This window comes from Neofelis nebulosa, chromosome 5 (assembly GCF_028018385.1).
Source record: "Neofelis nebulosa isolate mNeoNeb1 chromosome 5, mNeoNeb1.pri, whole genome shotgun sequence".
In the NCBI taxonomy this organism is placed as follows: Eukaryota; Metazoa; Chordata; class Mammalia; order Carnivora; family Felidae; genus Neofelis; species Neofelis nebulosa.
Genome location: NC_080786.1, coordinates 86,958,217 through 86,978,806, shown reverse-complemented (window position 1 = coordinate 86,978,806; position 20,590 = coordinate 86,958,217). Strand labels below are relative to the sequence as shown.

Here is a 20,590-nt window from a genome sequence, read left to right as displayed (position 1 = left end):
TTAAGGATCTGACTTTGGCTCAGGTCAGTCTCATAGTCCCTGGGTTCAAGCCCTATGTAGGACTCTGTGCTGACCCCTCAGAGCCTGGAGTCTGCTTTAGATTCAGTGTCTCCCTCTCTGTCTACCCCCCCCCCCCCGCCACTGCTTGCACTCTGTCTGTCTGTCTCTCTCTCTCTCTCTCTCAAAACTAAACATTAAAAAGAAAATAAGGGTGATTTTTATAGTATGTGGATTGTATCTCAATGAAGCAATTTTTAAAGTTTTTAAGTTACCATATGAGTATAGGCTTATTGCCAGAAATTGTTCTTTTCTAATTTTTTTCCAAATAAGTTGGACTTGTTATAAAATGGACTCCAGAGGCCAAGGTAATGAGTATTTGTGGGAGGGGCCCTGTCTGGGTGGCTTTGGATTTTGACGCTCTTTTTTCCTGAATGCTTTTGCAAAGATTCCAGTTCAAGCAAGCAATTACAGTACTTTAATAGAAGTGATTAATTTTAGAACACTTTGGAACAATTTTTAAAATCCTCTAATTTCATTCATTTGTTTAACAAATATTGATTCAAGTACCTGCTCTGCAGTAGGCACTATACAAGGTGCTGTCCACCGACAAAAATTCCTGCCTTCATAGAAGGTAGAGAGAAACAATAAAATAAGTAAGAATAGTATGTAATATATTAAATGATAGAGTCTAAGTGCCCTGACTGGTAGGAGGGATTCAGGAGTGTTTGATTTCACAAGAGTGCTTGAGAGGGCTTCACTGAGGTGACATTTGAACACAGGAGATAAGAAACATAGGAGGTACCTAAGGGAAGAACATTCTAGTCAGAAAGAACAGTACATGCAAAGGCTGTGAAGCCGAAGCATTCATGGTATATTCAAAGACCATTTAAGATTCCTCCATAGCTAGTGTGCAGGGAGCACACAGTAGGAGAAAAAAGATAGGTGAAGAAATGGGACCAGACTGTATAGTGCTTTATTAGGCTTTTATAAGAATTTTGGTGGCACTTGGGTGGATCAGTCAATTGAGTATCCAACTCCTGATTTTGGCTCAAGTCATAACCTCATGGTTCATAAGTCTGAGCCTCGTGTTGGACTCTGCACTGACAACCTGCTTGGAATTCTCTCTCCCTCTCTCTCTGCCCCTCCCTGACTTGTGCATGTGTGCATGCACTCCCTCAAATAAACATTAAAAAAAAAAAGAATCCTGGCTTCTTCATAAGTGAGACAGGCAAACCATTGTAGAGTTTTGAGCAGAGATGTGAAATGGTCTTATTGACATCTTAACAAGATCACTCTGGCTACTTTATTGAGAAAAGATTTTCAAGTGAGGTAAAGATAGACACAAGAAGACCAGTTAGAAGGCTATTGCAATAATCCAGGCAAGACATGATGGTATACTAGACCAGAATGGTATCAGTAGAGGTGGGGGAAAAGTAATTGGATTCTGGATGTATTTGGAAAGGAGAGCCTATGGTGGGGGTGGGGGATGGGGGGTGGGGGGGGTGGGGTGGGGGGGGAGGTCATATGACCCAAGAATTTGGGCTAAACAACTGGAATGGTGAAATTCAAGTTCACCTTAACTGAAATGGGGAAGACTACAGGTAGAGTGGCATGTGGGGTGGCAGGTGGGAAATCAGGAGGTAACATTTTAGCATATTTTAGATATGTTCTATTAAGACATCCAAGTGGATATGTTGAATAGGCTGTTGGGTATGCCAGTCTAGGATTAGGCCAGAGGTGTAAAATTGAGACTTAGCTATAGAAATTATTTAAAGCTATGCAGCTAGATAAGATCACCAGGTCAAGTGGGCATAGACAGACAATAGAAAATTTTCAGCTTGCATCCTGAGGCATTTGTTCCATAGTTAACAGTTGATGTGGCAGACCAGCAAGGAATGGCTGGAGAGGTACATAAAACCAAAATAAACACATGCCCTTGAATCCAAAAAGTGGGGGAGGCATCAGCTTGTCAGAAACTACAGTTACGTCAAGTAAGATGAAGACTGAGACTTGATCATTCAAGTTGGCAATGTGAATGTAATTGATGGAAACTTGGCAAGCAGGAACTTCTCCTGTCAACATGGAATAACAGGTACCAGATTAACCACCCTTGCCAAAAGGAACAACAACAAAAAAATGAGAATATATGAAACAATGGTTTGCAAGACCCTGGACATCAAACAATGAAGAACAGTGATCTCCAAAAGTGGGAAAGGCTTGAGGTGAGCCCTGTGGCTGCCTCCAGCTTAATGTCTTAAGAGAATTTCTAGGCCTTGTACAGGGAGGAAGGGCCCAGGTGGAGCACAGTGGTCTCACTGAGAGTCTGGGGAGAATAAGGCAGCTGGAGTTCACAAGACAGAGAATGGGAGAAGAGAAAGCTTCATAGAAGATTCTGGAGATCCGTGAAGTCCCCTTTGAGCATTAGGTAGAGATTGGTGCATCTGTGTGAAGAGTCTATCCAAGGTCAGGGGACCCATCTGGTAAGATTGGAGTAAACAGTTGCTTGGTGCTCACACAGAGGCTGGGAATAGTTCCTGCTTTTGTCAGCCACAGTGGAAAACCTTGTAATTCACAGGATATGGAATGGAAGACTCAAAAGAGTCCTGCATCAGTGATGGGAAATAATTACCCCTAGACTAAATGCTGCTATGGTCCCACCTAATAAATCTTAAAAACAAGACCCAAAGAGATCTTGTTCCCAAGTAACTGCATTGCAGAGCAAAACTCGAATATTTATAGGAATACAGAAATATCCAGCACCCAACAAATGCTTAAATATCCAGTCAGAGTTCATCAGAGAGGCAGAAGAGCAGGAAGGTACAACCCATAATGAGAAAAATCAATCCATTGCAACAGACCAGAACTGACACAGATAAAAGAGTACATAAAAGCATTAAAGCAGTTTTTAAGAGCAGAGGCATTTTAAAAGAATATTTTTTCAAAACCCAAATTGAAGTTATAGATAGAAACTACAGTGTAGTTCGAAGGTTTATAGTTTGAGATTGAATTAATAGCAAGTGATACATTGCAGAAAAAAATGATTAATGATAATCATAGACCAAGTAATAAAAAGCTATCCAAAATAGACATAAATTTTTTTAAGAAATGAAATAGCAATAGTGAGCTGTGAGATAACTTTAAGTGTTCTAATATATGTGAAATAAGTTTTGGGGAAAAATCAGACAATCAGGAATTCTGCAGCCAATGAATATCTTTTTAAAATGAAGGCAAAATAAGGATTTTTCTCAAACATAGACACTGAAAGAATTTATCACCAGCAGATCTACACTACAAGAAATAGTAGAAGAAATCTTTCAAGCAGAAAGAAAATGGTAATATGACTCCACACAAAGAAATGAGGAGTATTAGAAATAGTAACTGTGAGTAAATAAATCCAATTTTTTTTTCTTATGTAAATATCTTTAAAAGATAAAACTGTTGGGGCACCTGGGTGGCTAGTTGGTTAAGCATCTGACTTCAGCTCAGGTCATGATCTTGAGGTTCGTTTGTGAGTTCGAGCCCTGCATCAGGCTCTGTGCTGACAGCTCAAAGCCTGGAGCTTCAGATTCTGTCTCCATCTTTCTCTGCTCCTCCCTCAGTCACACACTGTCTCTCAAATATAAAACATTTAAGTAAGTAAATAAATGTTAAAACTGTTTACATCAAAATAATAATGGGAAGGGGAAGAAAAAAAACATGTACAGGTAAAATGACAACAAAAGCATAAGGCTGAGGAGGAGAACCATAAGATTGTCGTAGTCTGGTGTAATATTGTGATGATTGTGAAATTGAAAGATGTATGCCCCTTACCTCTTAAGCAAACCCTAAAATACTGAAAGAATTACACCTAATAAAATTCAACTAAGGACATAAAGCAGAATTATAAATAATTCTGAGTTAAAGAGAAGACTCCACATGGATCGGTTTGTCAAAGGGGTAAGGTGCCAATGAAAAGAGCTCCAGTGGCCAAAGATGCAACAATTTGAACAAAATAAAGTTGTAGGGGATAATAATCTAAAGTATAAGATAATATGTATGTGTCCTTGCTGGTATAAGTAAGTAATTGAATAAATAAATCGGCAGGAGAGACAACTCTTATGCAGAAAATTTTCAAATAATTTGTGTGGATGTTCCGCCCTAAGGGCGATGGAGCATAACTCCGTACTCCTTAAGTATAGACTGCACATAGTGATAAGAGCACAGTAAGAAAAGAGAGGAAAACTAACTTTGCAGTAGAAAAACCTGACAGGCACCGCCTTAGCCAGCTGAAAAGGTCAACATCAACAGGCATAAATTATGTTGATAGTATATACTTTTGATATGATGCAATGAAAGTGGCACTCTAACTGTGATGTTGCTTCCCAAAGCACATATTCTCATTCTAATCATGAAGAAAACATCAAATTCCAGTAGAAGGCATTCTGTAAAATAAAACCTGACCAATACTCCAAACTGTCAAGGTCATCAAAAGCAAAGGAAAGTCTGAGAAATTTTCACTGCCAAGAGGAGCCCACAGAGACATGACAACACGATGTAATGTATAATGAGTGTCCTGAGACAGAAACTAGGATGGGAGGAGGAGTGAAATAGGGAAATCTATAGTACGAATGCTGGAGGCACTAAGGGCCTCTATGAGGTTAATGATGCCAGTCCACAGGGATCTGTTTCTTCTGCTGTCCTTAGCTGTGGAGGTACAAGCAAAGAGCAGGCAAAGTTTGATATGTAGCAAAGTGATTGCTATGAAGTGCAAGAGGGTCGAAGTGATTATATGGAAGGAATGATGAACAACTGGAAGATCAATGGGATTTATTTAAGTTTAGTGGAGTCAAAGGATCACGGTGTTGAGGTGTTCACAATGCAGAAGGTAGGAGGTGGACAGCAATAGTGATTTCAGCGTTGCAGTCATGGGTACTGATGAGGCACAGGCTGTGACCATGAGCTTGTGTGACCAAGGGAGGCCAAAGCACAAAAGCATGGGAGAAGAGGAGGTCAAGGAACTGTTACTGGCACCTCTGTAGCTACTGAAATCGCTCTGAATTATGAGCAGTGTTAGAGATGATAACAGTGTTTGGTAGATATTTGAAACAAAGTAAAGTAGATGTGAGTTTGAAAGCCTGGGACTTCCAGAAGAGGGAGGTAGATATCTCCGGCAATGAGGAACCACCAGGACACTCCTTCTCTAGGTACAGTGGTACAAAGGGCTAAAAGGGACTGGCCTACTCCTAGAGAGCACTGTGGATGAGGCAGTTCATCAGGGGAGAACGGTTCATAAACGGCGGGGCAGTGGTGGATGAAGAAGTGAAGGTGGAAAGGGGAGCATGCAGAGCCAAATGGGCATGAGAGTACAGAAGCTGCGGGAACAAGCAGTCCCGGTCTCCTTGTAATCACTAGCATAAATGCAGATACAGAGGGTAATAAGATTTATTTCAAGGTAGAAAAATGGCTGTTAAGCGTTTGGAGAGAAGGCATACTTGACAGGAGTGCTTGTTTTTATGGGCTTCCCTCTTAACCCCTTCTGATGGAGTATGGGGCTTAGCAGTCTGAGGATCTTCACTTGAATTGCTCTCTCAAGTAATTTCTTAGCATGGCATTTGTAAATGAAAATTTTATCACATAAAGAGAAGTGAGCTCAGGTGGCAAAGAAATGGGCACACTCATGTCCTGATTTTTTGAGTGTCAGTATCCTTTTTTATGGCATTTTGGTGATACAGCAGAAACGTGAAATAATTCAGGAAAAAATTTAGGTGACCTTGGGTTTGGCAGTGTTTTTAGATAAAACATCAAAAAGCATGATCCATAAAAGAATAAATTGGACTTTATTAAAGTTAGAATCATCCTTTCTGACAAAAACACTATTAAGAGAATGAAAAGATAAGTCACTCACTGGGAGAAATAATTTCCAGAACACCCATTAGATGATCAAATGTTGTCCAAAATATATAAAGAACTCTTCAAACTTCAACAATGAGAAAATAAACAACCTAATGCAAAAATGGACAAAGCATCTCCACAGACAGCTAAAGAAGATACACAGTTGGCAAATAAGCATTTAATAAGATGTTCAACATCGTGTTTATTAGGGAACTGCAAAATTAAAACAACACAAAGATATATACCTATTAGAATGGCCTTAAAAAAAATTTTTTTTAATGATGATACCAAATGCTGATGAGAATGTGGAGCAGTAACTTTCTTTTGTTGCTGGTGGGAATTGAAAATGATACAACCACTTTAGAAGACATGATTTCATCTATAGAGTTAAAAAGATCAGTGGTTTCCAGGTGTTTGCAGAGATGAGATGGGGAAGAAGAATGGGTGGAGCACAAGAGATTTTTAGGACAGTGAAATTTTTCTGTAGCATACTATAATGTCAGAAACATGACCATGTGCATTTGTCAAAATCCATACAACTATACACGGCAAAGAGTGGACCCCAGTGTAAGTCATAGACTTTCATTTAGTGAAAATATATCAATAGTGGTTCTTCGCTTGTAACAAGTGTATTAATGTAATTAATTAATTACTTTGTTGAGTGATTGATGTAATTAATTGATTGTATTAATGTAAGGAACCATCCCCATTATCAACATCCCTCACCAGAGGGTACATTCCACAATCCATGAACCTGCATTAGCACCTCGTTATCACCCAGAGTCCATACATAACATTAGGGTGCACACTTGGTGTGCAATTTTATGGGCTTGGACAGATGTATAATGAAATAGTAACATATGTCCATCACCATACATAGTATTTTCACTGCCCTAAAAATCGTCTATGTTTTGCCTGTTTCAATAGCTTTATAGATACAGCTCGTTTAAAAAAAAAGTTTTCAGACTTCAACCTATATTACAAAGCTGTAATCATCAAGACAGTATGGTACTGGAACAAAAACAGACACTCAGATCAATGGAATAGAATAGAGAACCCAGAAATGGACCCACAAACGTGTGGCCAACTAATCTTTGACAAAGGAAAGAATATCCAGTGGAATAAAGACAGTCTCTTCAGCAAGTGGTGCTGGGAAAACTGGACAGCGACATGCTGAAGAATGAACCTGGACCACTTTCTTACACCAGACACAAAAATAAACTCAAAATGGATGAAAGACTTAAATGTAAGACAGGAAGCCATCAAAATCCTCGAGGAGAAAGCAGACAAAAGCCTCTTTGACCTTGGCCTCAGCAACTTCTTACTCAATGTCTCCGGAGGCAAGGGGAACAAAAGCGAAAATGAACTATTGCAACCTCATCAGAATAAGCTTCTGCACAGTGAAGGAAACAATCAGCAAAACTGAAAGACAACCTACCAAATGGGAGAAGATATTTGCAAATGACATATCAGATAAAGGGTTAGTATCCGAAATCTATCAAACTCAACACCCAAACAACAAATAATCCAGTGAAGAAATGGGCAAAAGACATGAACAGACACTTCTCCAAAGAAGACATCCAGATGGCCAACTGACACATGAAAAGATGCTGAACATCACTCATCATCAGGAAAATACAAATCAAAACCACAATGAGATTATCACCTCACCCCTGTCAGAATGGCTAACATTAACAACTCAGGCAAAAACAGATGTTGGCAAGGATGTAGAGAAAGAGGATCTCTTTTGCACTGTTCATGGGAATGCAATTGGTGCAGCCACTCTGGAACAGTATGGAGGTTCCTCAGAAAATTCAAAATAGAACTACCCTATGACCCAGCAATTACACTACTAGGTATTTATCCAAGGGATACAGGTAGACTGTTTCAAAGGGGCACATGCACCCCCATGTTTATAGCAGCACTATCAACAATAGCCAAAGTATGGAAAGAGCCCAAATGTCCATCGATGGATGAATGGATAAAGAAGATGTGGGGTGTGTGTGTGTGTGTGTGTGTGTACACAATGGAGTATTACTCAGCAATCAAAAAGAATAAAATCTTGCCATTTGCAACTGTGTGGATGGAACTAGAGGGTATTATGCTAAGAGAAATTAGAGAAAGACAATATCATATGACTTCATTCATATGAGGACTTTAAGATACAAAACAGGTGAACATAAGGGAAGTAAAAATAATATAAAAACAGGGAGGGGGACAAAATATAAGAGACTCTTAAATATGGAGAACAAACAGGATTACTGGAGGGGTTTGGGAGAGGGGATGGGCTAAACGGGTAAGGGGTATTAAGGAATCTACTCCTGAAATCATTGTTGCACTATATGCTAACTAACTTGGATGTAAATTTTAAAAAATAAGTAAAAATAATAAATAAGTAAATAAATAAATAATAAACTGAAACAAAGTTTCAAGAAATCCTGTTTTGAAATCTGATGTGACTTGAGAAAAAAAAGCTTGAGAAAGGTAAATGGATGTTATATGTTGATATTGGAATTGTGCTCATTTTTCTTTCGACCCTTATGTATTATAGTTCTTTTATCAATATGTATTACATTTAGTATAACCCCTCTTCAAAAAGATGAAGCTAATTTTTGAAAAAGAAATTAGGAGGGACACTGGAGTGGCTCAGTCACTTAAGCATCCAACTTCAGCTCAGGTCATGATCTCACAGTTCGTGAGTTCAAGCCCCACATCGGGCTTTGTGCCGACAGCCCAGAGTCTGGAGCCTGCTTTGGATTCTGTGTCTCATTCTCTCTCTTCCCCTCCCCCACTTGTGCTCTGTCTCTCAAAAATAAATAAACTTTTAAAAAAAATGTGAAAAAGAAATGAGAATACAACATCTAAAAATAAAGGGAAGGGGCGCCTGCGTGGCTCAATTGGTTTAGCATCTCATATGAGATCGAGCACCTTGTCAGACTCTGCACAGGGTGTGGAGCCTGCATGGGATTATCTCTCTTTCTCTCTCTGCTGCTCCCCGTGGGTGCTCTGTCAAAATAAATAAATAGACATTTAAAAGTAATAAAAGCTAAGGGAGAATATATGAAACAAATAGGCAGAAATAATACTAAACCTTAATTTAGTGTTTCTGGTGATTGTCTTCCCCCCACCCCCACCCCAAGAGACCACACAGGGGAGGGTCAGAGAAGAGAGAGAGAGAAAACAGAATTCCTAGCAGGGTCCCAGCTGTCAACACAGAGCCAGCCCTACATGGGGCTCGAATTCACGAACCCTGAAATTATGACCTGAGCCAAAATCAAGAGTCAGACGCTCAACTGCCTGAGCCACCCAGGCATCCCAATAAATAAATCTTTAAAAAAAAAAATTAAGCAAAAGATCCATAAACTTTTATAAAGTGGTGTCTCACTTTGTTGCGCTACCTTAAGTATGTCAAAAATGTTCTTCTGTTTTTAGGCCTTGTACCTGATAGCAACTAATGGAACCCCAGAACTTCAGAATCCAGAGAAACTTTCCCCAATATTTCGGGATTTCTTAAACCGTTGTTTGGAAATGGATGTGGAGAAAAGGGGTTCGGCCAAAGAATTGTTACAGGTGAATTTGGAAATAATACTATTTTTGGATAAGGTTGACTTTTTTGAGTAAGCAACAGAAAGTTTACATAGGGTTAATAATTACCATTTTGCTCTTCATTTATCACCAGCAACATTGTAGCTGCTGCAGTTTAGGATTGTATCTGCTAGGAATAAAATAGCTATAACACTAAAATTAGGTATATGAGTTTTTGCATGCTGTCAGTTGTCAGACAAGTCCATTGCTGGTGTGGGTATCTGGGTCATTTAGGTGAGCTTTTATAATATTAAATAGACTAAAAAGACTGATTTCAACTATAAAAGTGATATATTGATTATGTTGACTTTATACACATACTGAAATATGTGTTTGTTAAATAAATTCTAATCCGTAAAATAGTCTTTGGGGTTTAATTGAAAGGAAATTTTTAGCTTCTAAACTAGTGACATTCATGCATCTTTCCCCCTCTTTCTGGCAGCATCCCTTCCTGAAACTGGCCAAACCATTGTCCAGCTTGACGCCACTGATCATGGCAGCTAAAGAAGCAATGAAGAGTAACCGTTAGCATCATTGCCGTGGCCTCGTATTCTTTCTTCCATTTTCTAAAAGAAATCTTTTAATATATGAAAATTATTACTCTTTGGGGCTTAAAGAAATGGTCTGTATAACATGGAGGAAAAAGCAAACTACTGCTTCCTGAAGACAACCAAGAGAAAATTACAAAACGGAATGAAAACTTTCCATTGAATCCCTTCTTTATAGGGTCCAAAAGGAATTATGGACTGAATCACTAGCCATCTTTCAGCAGACAGCCCATCAGGGCCATTTATCATGCTTGAGATTTGCATTTAATTTTGCTGATTTCACTGTAATGGATCCCATTCATTGTCCCTTTTGGGCGGGGGGGGGGGGGGGGGGGGGGAGGGTATTTTCAATACTTGAATGGCAGATTCGAGTTTTTCAAGAGTATTTGTTTCATCTGCTAGTCTTTTCTCTCCATAGCCTTTTTTTCCCTTGACATGCTCTTTTTGAGTTGCTTTGAGAAATTTTTCTGAAGCCTAAATTTGAGGCAAATGTAATAAAATTATGTAGTTCCTTATATTGGCAAAGGAGCTCAGAATCGTTTAGCTTTGTATAGAAGTTAGGGCCAGCTATTATTACACGTAGTATTTCAGTTCATAATTTGAACTGAAGGAAGGGAAGAAAAATATGTGAGTTTTACCTTTTTTAATAATGTGAAAGTCAATTTTAGAAATTTCATGGTAGTGAGTTGTTTGGCATTTGTTACATGTATAATAGAGAGACTAATAATCTATATTTATAACTAAATCATTGAGACAGAAAAAGAATCCCATTGACTATACAACCTTACAATTTAATTTCCTTTCTAAGTGTATCTTCAGATTGGGCTTTAGGAACCAAAGTTATTTGCTCTTTCTTCTTCCAACTTGGGCTTTGTGACTGGTTGGTATTGCTACTTTGCCCTTCCCCCTTTTTTCCCTTCATTTTGGAAATAAGTTTCTGTATATGTTGTAATTTTAGTTAGTTTGTTTTTTAATTAACCCTCGCACCCTACTCCACCCCCTCCCTTTGGTAAATAATATAATAACCATTGAATTTTCAGAATTTAAAAGTTAATTTTTTTCCCATTTAAAGAAGAAAAATACTCGGAGCTAGCAGAAACAAAGCGAGAGACTAGAACTCTAAAATAATTAGGTAAGATTATATTCATGTAAGAGAAATGACGGTTACATAGAGATGCGGCTTCTGACCAGTAAACTGTGGAGATTTGTTATAAACATTGTTCCCAACCCAGTACCAACATTTTACTAGCAATGAGAACTTAACATGACAAAGTTCTTGATAAATTCATTGATTATTTGAGATGTTGAGTTACTCTAGATTTTTTTCAAAAAAAATAGTGTGTAAAAAAAAAACTAGAGAAAGGAAGAAAAATGAAATATCCTTGTTGATAGCAATACTTTTTTTATTTTAAAAATTTTAAGAAGGTCTGTGACCTGTAGCATTAATTATGAGAGTGCCCTCTCTTCTCCCCTCCTATTCTCTCCTTATTTTTTATTTTCTTATGGAAACAGTGTCGTCCCTCAAGCCACATTAAAGAAAACAATCTGGTTTGGTTCAGGCATTTTGTTCCCACCACCACTCTTAATTAACTTCACACCTACTTGCCGTCAGTAGTACAAACTATGAATAAAAATAATTTTGAGTACATTAAGGGAACTAATAGAATTTTATGTCCTATCATTTTCATCACATCTATGTTAAGATATGAGGATAGAATGCCTGTTTTTTATTGATAATGCAAGGTTTTCACAAAATGTGTAAAATAATTAGTGGAACTTTTACGTAGAGCACTTAATGATTTCTGTTTTCAGTTTGATTTTTTTTTAATTACAAAGTTTTTTTTAATGTTTATTTTTGAGAGAGAGAGAGACAGAGTGAGCAGGGGAGGGGCAGACAGAGAGAGGGAGACACAGAATCTGAAGCAGGCTCCAGGGTCTGAGCTGTCAGCACAGGGCCTGACGTGGGGCTTGAACTCAAAAATGTGAGATCATGACCTGAGCCGAAGTCGGGCACTTAGACCGACTGAGCCACCCGGGCACCCCCCAGTTTGATTCCTGATTTCATTTTTCTTTGGATTATATTGACCACCTACAGCTATGACTAAATTACCTTACAGAAACAAGCTGGTTTATTTCTGATGAAAATCTACAGTGCCTCTTGAGTTTCAGATTTGAACATTCTGTGTAAATAGTTGTTTGGATGGATTACGATAAAGAAGATGCTACCAATGAAATAGAAAACCAACTAGATGTTAAGACTGTGATCCTCATGACCACTCTAGAAGGCCCTTCCATACATATGTCATAAAGACCATATTCCTTCAATTTAGTGCCAATGCCCCATTTTTATGCCTGTGACTCAACAAAGGTCTTTTCAATTTATAGAAGCAGTCTGGGATTTGTATTTACAACTTCTTTGAGGGTTACCTGCATGTCCATTGCTGGCAACGGACTTTGTCATTAAAACCTGACTCCTAGGTTAAGGGAGCTACACTGTGGTTTATTCTTTACTTACTTGGATAAACTAACTTGTAATAGAAATATACTTTGGTTAATTCTGAAATGTGTCATTTTTAAACAACGTAATCCTAAAAGCAATATGGAATTGTGGTTTATTAGTTAATTTTAAATTAAAATGTTCAGATCTTGTTGAAAGAAAAATTATATCTGAATCAGTTCATGTTTTTTTAATAACTACCTTTTGTAGTCACCCTTTTTGTCCTCACTTTAGAATGAAGATTCCTGTTTAAATCTAAAAGTTACCTTAGTTGTCCTCTTGTGTTATTAAAACAATATTACTATAGTACTTATTTATTATATTTCAGATTTTCTGGTGGTCTTAAAGTTTCCTTCTCCTCTTGTTCCTTTTGCTGCTTTTAAGGGACAGTTAAAACCGGGAAACCATGAAAATATTGAATTTTTTAAACAGAGTGGTTGTGATAGCGTAAGAAACCAAAGCTAACACAACTGTCTTTGTGTGTTGAGTGCCTGGCACATAGAATAAATTCTCTTCCCTTCCACACATAAACATTAAGCTGCTTAATATGTATCTAGTTACCACCAGTCCTAAATGAAACTGTGCCTTTCATAAGCAATTTAAAACTACCTATATGAGTATTTCTTTATAGGGCTCACATAAATACATGTCTGTTTCTATATACTGTATTCTAGCCAGAACAATTTTAGATCTGATTGGGCTGTAGGTATAGTTAGAAAAAAATGAGAATTTGCATCAGTTTTCTTAATTTAAAAACTTTAAATATAATGAGATCCATATCCAGTGAAATGTCAAAAAATCATTATAGAATTATAGCTAAAATCCAGATTCATATTCCTTTTGGGTTTTTTATAGTAGAATTTCATAGTTAAGTAAAGTGAAGATTGTCTTCGGTGTTTCCATTGCTTCCACAATAGATAAGCTAAACAATTAAAATTCGTTTTCCTGCAGTGTATGTATATGTGTGTGTGTGTAAGAAAGGCAAACACACACACACACACACACATACTTTTTTTTTTTTTTTTAATCAACACATTTACTGACCACTTTGGCAAAGACACTGTGGTATATATTGTGGGAATTACAAAGGAGAATCAAGCACTGGACTGGCCTGGAGAGAGTTGAAGTCCTTTTATTCACCATTCTGGAATGTTGCTAAATGAAAGGGAGAAAGAAATGTATAACTCTGTCAAATTTTCGTTCTGTATTAAGAAAAGCAAAGGATTATATTTGGAATTGGATGTCTTTGATAGGAATGTGTTGCCTTTCCCCCCACCCCTTATTTTGATAGATAGAAATGGAATTAAGTGAAAGTAGCTTGTCTTTTCTGTTTTGTCTTCAAATTTTATATTGACTTTTATTTTTAATTTAATCCCGTTCAATTATTTAATTGTTACATTGACATTAACTGCTGTATTTGATGACTTTGTTCAGTAATTTTGTTCTTTCAGGGCTAGAAATAAACATTTTTTTTTATGTTCATTTTCCCCTTTCCTAAACTTCAGTTCTTTCTTTAGATCAGAATAGTTTAAAAGAACAATAGATTTTCAAAAAGCATTCTAATATTTTTAAGGATAAGGGTTTTTTAAACATGGCACCATTCAGAATGTATTACAGAGCTCCCAATTAGAAAAGTTTCCGGAAATGTATGGATAGTAAGCATGAACCTTCTCTCTTTTAAGTCAGGTTTAGGATACGTTTCTTTTTGTTTATATTGAGAGAGAGCAGAAGAAGGACGGAGAGGGAGAGAACAAGCAGGCTCTGCTCTGTGAGCACAGAGCCCAACATGGGGCTCGAACTCATAAACCATGAGATCATGACCTGAGCTAAAACCAAGAGTTGGATGCTCAACTGACTGAGCCACCCAGGAGCCACTAGAATACATTTCTTGTAAGTGTTCAGGCTCTCAAACCCAGGGAAACATTTCTTACCCATCTTATTCTATAACTTGGCCTGAAATTCTAATGCTTACCTCACTGAAGTAATAATATTACCAGCATTTCTGTGTTAAATACACCAAGAGATCTTTTTTTATATATGTTTATTTATTTTGAGAGAGCACATGTGCTCACGTGGGCAGGGAGGAAGGAGCAGAGAGAGAGGGAGAAAGAGAATCCCAAGGAGGCTCTGTGCTGTCAGTGCAGAACCCAACTGGGGGCATGATCTCACAAAGTGCAAGATATGACCTGCGCCAAAATTAAGAGTCAGATGCTTAACCAACTGAGCCACTCAGGTGCCCCATTTTTTAGCATAGGGTGGGATATAGGTAATGACTGCTTAAAATATATTTGTTATTTTACAAAAATAACCAGCTGAGCATCTGGGTGGCTCAGCTGGTTAAACATCTGGCCCTTGATCTCAGCTCAGGTCTTGATCTCAGGGTCATGAGTTCAAGCCCCACATTGGGCTCTGCACTGGGTGTAAAGCCTACTTAAAAAAAAAAATTATATATATATATATATATATATATATATATATATATATATATATATACACACACACACACATACATATACATACACATATATACATATATGTATATATATATACACATATATATTACACTATAAAGCTGTTTAGTGCTATTCTAACATTTGTATATCTTTATAGCAAATGTTTAAAACATTTGCCTAAGAAAGGTTCAGAAATGCCTGGATGACTTAAAAAGCACTATTCTTAGGAGGGGCATGTGGGTAACTCAGTCGGTTTAGCATCACAATCTCATGGTTTGCGAGTTCGAGCCCTGTATTGGACTCTGGGCTCGGAGCCTGGAGCCTACTTTAGATTTTGTGTCTCCCTCTCTCTTTCTCTCTGCTCCAATCCCGCTCGTGTTCTGTCTCTCTCTCTAAAAAGTAAACATTAAAAAAAATTTTTTTTAATGAAAAAACACTATTTGTAAAAGCTTCATGCTTTACTACTACCTTGATACTTTTGATATTTGTGGCTTTTTTAATTAGAGAGTTATTTTTTATGCTAAATTAATAAGTTTCATCTTTCAAAAGGAGAACATGAAGGGAAATGTCTTTTTAGGCCTAATTATTCTAGGTTTTTAACAAAGCGATGTACATAGATTAAAAATCCAAATAAGGGAGTTGTAATAAATAGTACCAGTCTCCAGCTTTAAACTCCCCACGGCTAAGTCCAGCTCCATGAGGATTCCACTTTTAACTCTGAGCTGTTCGTAGCAGGCATTAATCTTCACATTTTTAAATTATATACTTCTGCAAGTATTTCTTGACATTTCTATATTTTACTTTAGCAACTTATTAACGCAGTTGAGAATTTGGGTACTGTCATACCAACTTACTGTCCCATTTCACTGCATCTAGTCTCCCATTTAAGAGAGGTAGCAATTTTCTCTTAAGTTTATTTATTTCTGAGAGAGAGAGAAAGCATGAGCGGGGAAGGGACAAAGAAGGGAGAGACAAAATCCCAAGCAGGCTCCCCACTGTCAGCACAGAGCCCGACTCAGGGCTCTGTCTCTCAAACCTTGAAATCATGACCTGAGTTGAAATCAAGAGTCATGCTTGACCAACTGAACCACTCAGGCACCCCAAGAGGTAGCAATCTTTGTTTATTGGAGTAGCAGTCAGTTTTTACCTTATGACTATGTGGGAATGTTGTTCACTTAAGTAATTTATTATCGTCACATACCATTTATTGTACAACTCTTTGCTTTTCCTGTTGTTCATTTTCTTGTCTTACTGTGTCCTTTGAAAGTTTCCTGTGTTCCTATTAACTAAGTTATCCCAAACTCGCCACAAAATTGCAAAAGCCCTCGGAAGACTATTTTCTGTGCAATTAGGCATCTCAGGTAATGACAGTTCCTTTTTCTTTCCTGGAACTTGAACTTGCATGTCTGAAAATGTTTCACATTTAATTGATATACAGAATTTTAGGTTAGAAATCCTCTTCCTTGAGAATTTTGAAGTCACTACTTCATTGTCTTATAACCTGACATTTCTGATGGTTATATGTAATCATTTTTCTGCTTCAGAATGTTCTAAAATTTTACTATTAAGTGCCTTGATGAGGGTGTATATATTTTCATTGGCTTTGTGCATATGCCAAGCCATCTTGATAACAGACTCCTTTCCTTCAGTTCTGAGAAATTCTTGTATTATTTATTTAAAAATTGCTACTTTTCCCCCTGTGGTTTCTAGAATTCCTGCATTATTTATCTTTTTCTTACCTTTTGCTTCTTTTTTTCAAAAGTTATTACTTTTTTAATGTTTTATTTATTTTTGAGAGTATGAGTGGGGGACGGGCAGAGAAAGGGGGACAGAGAGGATCCGAAGCAGGTTCTGCAATGACAGCAGTGAACCCAATGTGGGGCTCAAACTCACAGACCTTGAGATGGTGACCTGAGCTGAAGTTGGCCGCCTCCCAACTGACTGAGCCACCCAGGCACCCCGAACTTTTTTTTAATGTTTATTTTTGAGAGAGAACGAGACACAATGCAAGTGGGGGAGGGGCAGAGAAGAGGGAGACACAGAATCCAAAACACCTCCAGGCTCTGAGCTGTCAACACAAAGCCTAACTCGGCTCAAACTCACGAACCCGTAAGATCGCGACCTGAGCCAAAGTCAGATGCTTAACCGACTGAGCCACCCAAGCACCCCAACTATCAGATTTTTAATTTCCAAAAGCTCATTCTTTCTGATCTTTGTTTTCATAGCCTTCTGCTCTTGTTTCATAAATCTAATATCTTTCCTAAAGTAGTGTGAGTTTTTAGTTCAGGCTATCATAAAATATGATAGCCTGAATGATTTAAACAACAGAAATTTATTTCTCACAGTTCTGGAGGCTCAGAAGTGCGAGACTGAGATGTTGGACAAGGTAGGTTTCATTCTGAGGCCTTGGCTTCTAGGCTGCCACCGTCTTGCTGTGTTTTCACAGGACCCCTTCTTTGTATATGCACGTGGGGAGGGAGAAATCTTTCTGGAGTCTCTTTTTAGAAGAACACTAATCCCTTCATGAGGCCCCATTCTCATGACCTTATCTGACTATAATTCCCTCCCAAGGTCTCCATCTCCAAAATACCAATACAGTGGGTGTTAGGACTTCCAACATTTGAACTTGGGTATTACAAACATTCATGCTGTTCTATCTCTGGATTGTGTGTTTTTGCTGGGTTCTTTTTTGCTTTTGATTCTTTCACATAGGCTTTTTACAGATGTCTGGTACATATTTGCAGATTAATACTATTTGTGGAGCAACCCTAGGATTGTGCTGTCTGGCACTGCACTAAATACTCATTTACACATTAACTTTTCTCAGTTCTTAGCTGGGCTCTCCTTGATGTTCGATCATTCATTTTAGTCCTAGATCCTTTTTTTTTTTTTTCTTTTTCTCCAACCTAGTTCATGATTCTCAACCCCTTTATCCCACCATCTCAACACTTTCTTCCACCTTACTGCTGAAATGTTCTTGGTTTCTATCTTTGATTTACTTTTGGTCTCAGTGCAGGATGTTCTTCCATCTCCGCAGCTAACCTCACTAAGGACCTGTTTCCATATTTCACCACCTGCCAGGTCCTCAGTCCCTCTGACTTATCTTGGCTCTCCTCTACCTGCAACCTGTAACCCTCAAGCATACTTGCGTATCCTCCTTTTAAAACAAATTTGATTTCTCTCAGCTAAACTTCTAGAAAGAGGAAACTAAACTTACTGTTTTTCTCTTCATTATCATATTACAAATGCTCTCAACATATCGTTGAAACTAAATATCACCAGTAACCACTGAATGTCCAGGCAATTCTCACAGTATCAAAAAAAAAAAAAAAAAAAAAAAAAAAAAGACCTCTTCAACTGGTAGCTAGTGTGCCTGCTGGGATTTTTTGAGAATTCCTAAAATCCTACTTTTTTCAGACTTCCTCGTTGTGGGATAGAGGACTTTTATTCCTAGCTTTTAAATGCTATGGCCAGACATTTATTTTGGGCTAAGGTCTAGAATATAATGTAGCTATGGATTTGGTAAACTTCTAGTCAGTAGGAGTCTATTTTTGCCAGTGAATATATAATATGCAAGAAGCTCTTGAAATTATCTTTAAAATCTACCATTTATAATAGACCAAATGTATGAAGTATCTAGAAATAAGTAATACCAAAAAATTTTTATAAAGACAAAGATTTTATTGATAGATTTTAAATTTGGGTTGGGAACTGCTTTATGGATAGGATAGTTTCAAATGTGCACATTGAAAAGAAAACTTAAAAAGTGTGAAACAATTTGATTCAGTTTAACCCAGATTGATGAAACATTGGTTCAAAGTCAGAAATGCATATTCCCCTGAATTTTGGTATAAGGTGACACTTCTTAGAAGCCATCACGTGGCTTGTGTACTAATCTAGCCCTTTTGTATAGTAGTTTTGGTTTGTGTATGCTTCCAGCCTAAGGAATGTACCCACCCATTTTGTGTTCCTGTTCTTGGGGGAAACTGGTTTCTGCAGAGCTACATTTTGTTGACTGCTAACCATCCTTCCAGTCAAGAAACTTGATTAAATTCTGGAAGCCTCTTTTCACTAAGGCCCTGAGATGACCTTTGGCTAAATAAGGAGAGTTGAAGGAATGATTAATGAAAAACAATTGCAGATATTTTCCTCTGGTGTGGGAGTGTTGAAATTATGTCCCAGTACATTTAATGAAGAAGATATTTGTTTAGATTATGAGCTTTTCTTTGTTGCAAATATCCCCTGAAGGATTTATATCCTTTTGGTGTAAATTTCACTAATCCATTAATCTAAATTCTAGCTGAACCTTCGTTAATCTCTCAGAGGATGGATGAAAAGAATTGTGGAGTATGAAAGGTCATCAAGATAAGGAGGATCTTGACAGTACTGGGTGTAAGTCAGAGGATGAACACAGGACAATATTTTTGAAAAACATGACAGGGGATTGACCAATTTTGCTTACTTCTTGAATTTGCTTAGGTAGGATCTTGGCTTGGTGTCAACAGTTTTTAAAATGGGAATACTTTGAGAGGTTGTAAATTTCAGTCTCTCCTAATTCAGACTGCCATGCTATTCAGGTACTGCCATGCTATTGCTGAGAGGGAGAGTAAAAGGAGTCAAGTCGGGATGAAAGGATGTATATCACTCCTCCCTGCCCTCCTTTCAGGATGATATAGTGCAAACTTTTAATATTTCTAGTTCAAAAGATCTGTGGTAATATAACTCCTAAATGTGCTAAGGGCCTGTTGCAATACTTTAGTCAGCATTGGATTAGGGTGGATTACTGGATAGCGAAGGATAGAACAAAAGGCAGTTTTTAAAAACTGACCCTGTTCAGGATTGCAGAGTACCATGGACTTCCATAATGAAGATCTTCTATGATTAAGTAGACTCAACTTTTGGAGAGAGATGAACTAGAAAGGGATAAAGAAAAGCATGGCTTGCATATTGTTGCAAATTGACCTAAGCCAATTTGTTTCTGTACTACTCATAGGTTCTTTGGATAAAGCTAGCCACCCAAAAAATTTGAAGTGGTAAGGGGTAACTAACCTCACCACCAGTCTGGTGGCCAAATTGTAAGCAAGTCTCAAACCAAGCTGTGCCATGCATCTAGAAGCTAATTAAGCAAACATTTATTAGCAAAAGCATTCATTTAGTCTGTTCTGCAGTTCATCGTAATCCTTGCTGTCTGTCCTGTTAAGTGCTCTGTCCACACCTTGCATGAAAGGTTTCACTTCAGGCAGAGAAGGAAACATTCCAGAGAGCAGGACTCTGTTACCCTTAAAGATGCCATCATGGAGCCAGACATCCTCCTAAACAGTGTTAATTTAGAGGTAGAGCTTTGAGGGCCACCCTTTATTTTTTATGTTTATTCATTTTTGAGAGAGACAGACACAGAGTGCAAGTGAGGGAGGGACAGAGAGAGAGAGACCCAATTTGAAGCAGGCTTCAGGCTCTGAGCTGTCAGCACAGAGCCTGATGTGAACCCACGAATGGGGAGATCATGACCTGAGCTGAAGGACAGTTAACCAACTGAGCCACCCAGGTGCCCTGAGGGCCACCCTTTAAAGACTCAGGTTGCAGTCCTCATTAGATTCTTTTTCTTTTTTAATTTTTTTAAAGTTTTGATAGAGACA

General features: G+C 37.9%; 1 protein-coding gene across 1 annotated transcript in view; it reads left to right on the top strand.

The window, feature by feature from the left end:
- Nucleotides 1-10,267, top strand: part of PAK2 (p21 (RAC1) activated kinase 2) — a 91,981-nt gene extending 81,714 nt beyond the window's left edge. Inside the window, exons 14-15 of the mRNA XM_058730965.1 lie at nt 9,304-9,441; nt 9,899-10,267. Of these exons, the coding sequence (XP_058586948.1) occupies nt 9,304-9,441; nt 9,899-9,985 (225 nt within the window). The 3' untranslated portion in view covers nt 9,986-10,267. The remainder of the gene's footprint in view (nt 1-9,303; nt 9,442-9,898) is intronic.
- Nucleotides 10,268-20,590: the final 10,323 nt, after the last annotated feature.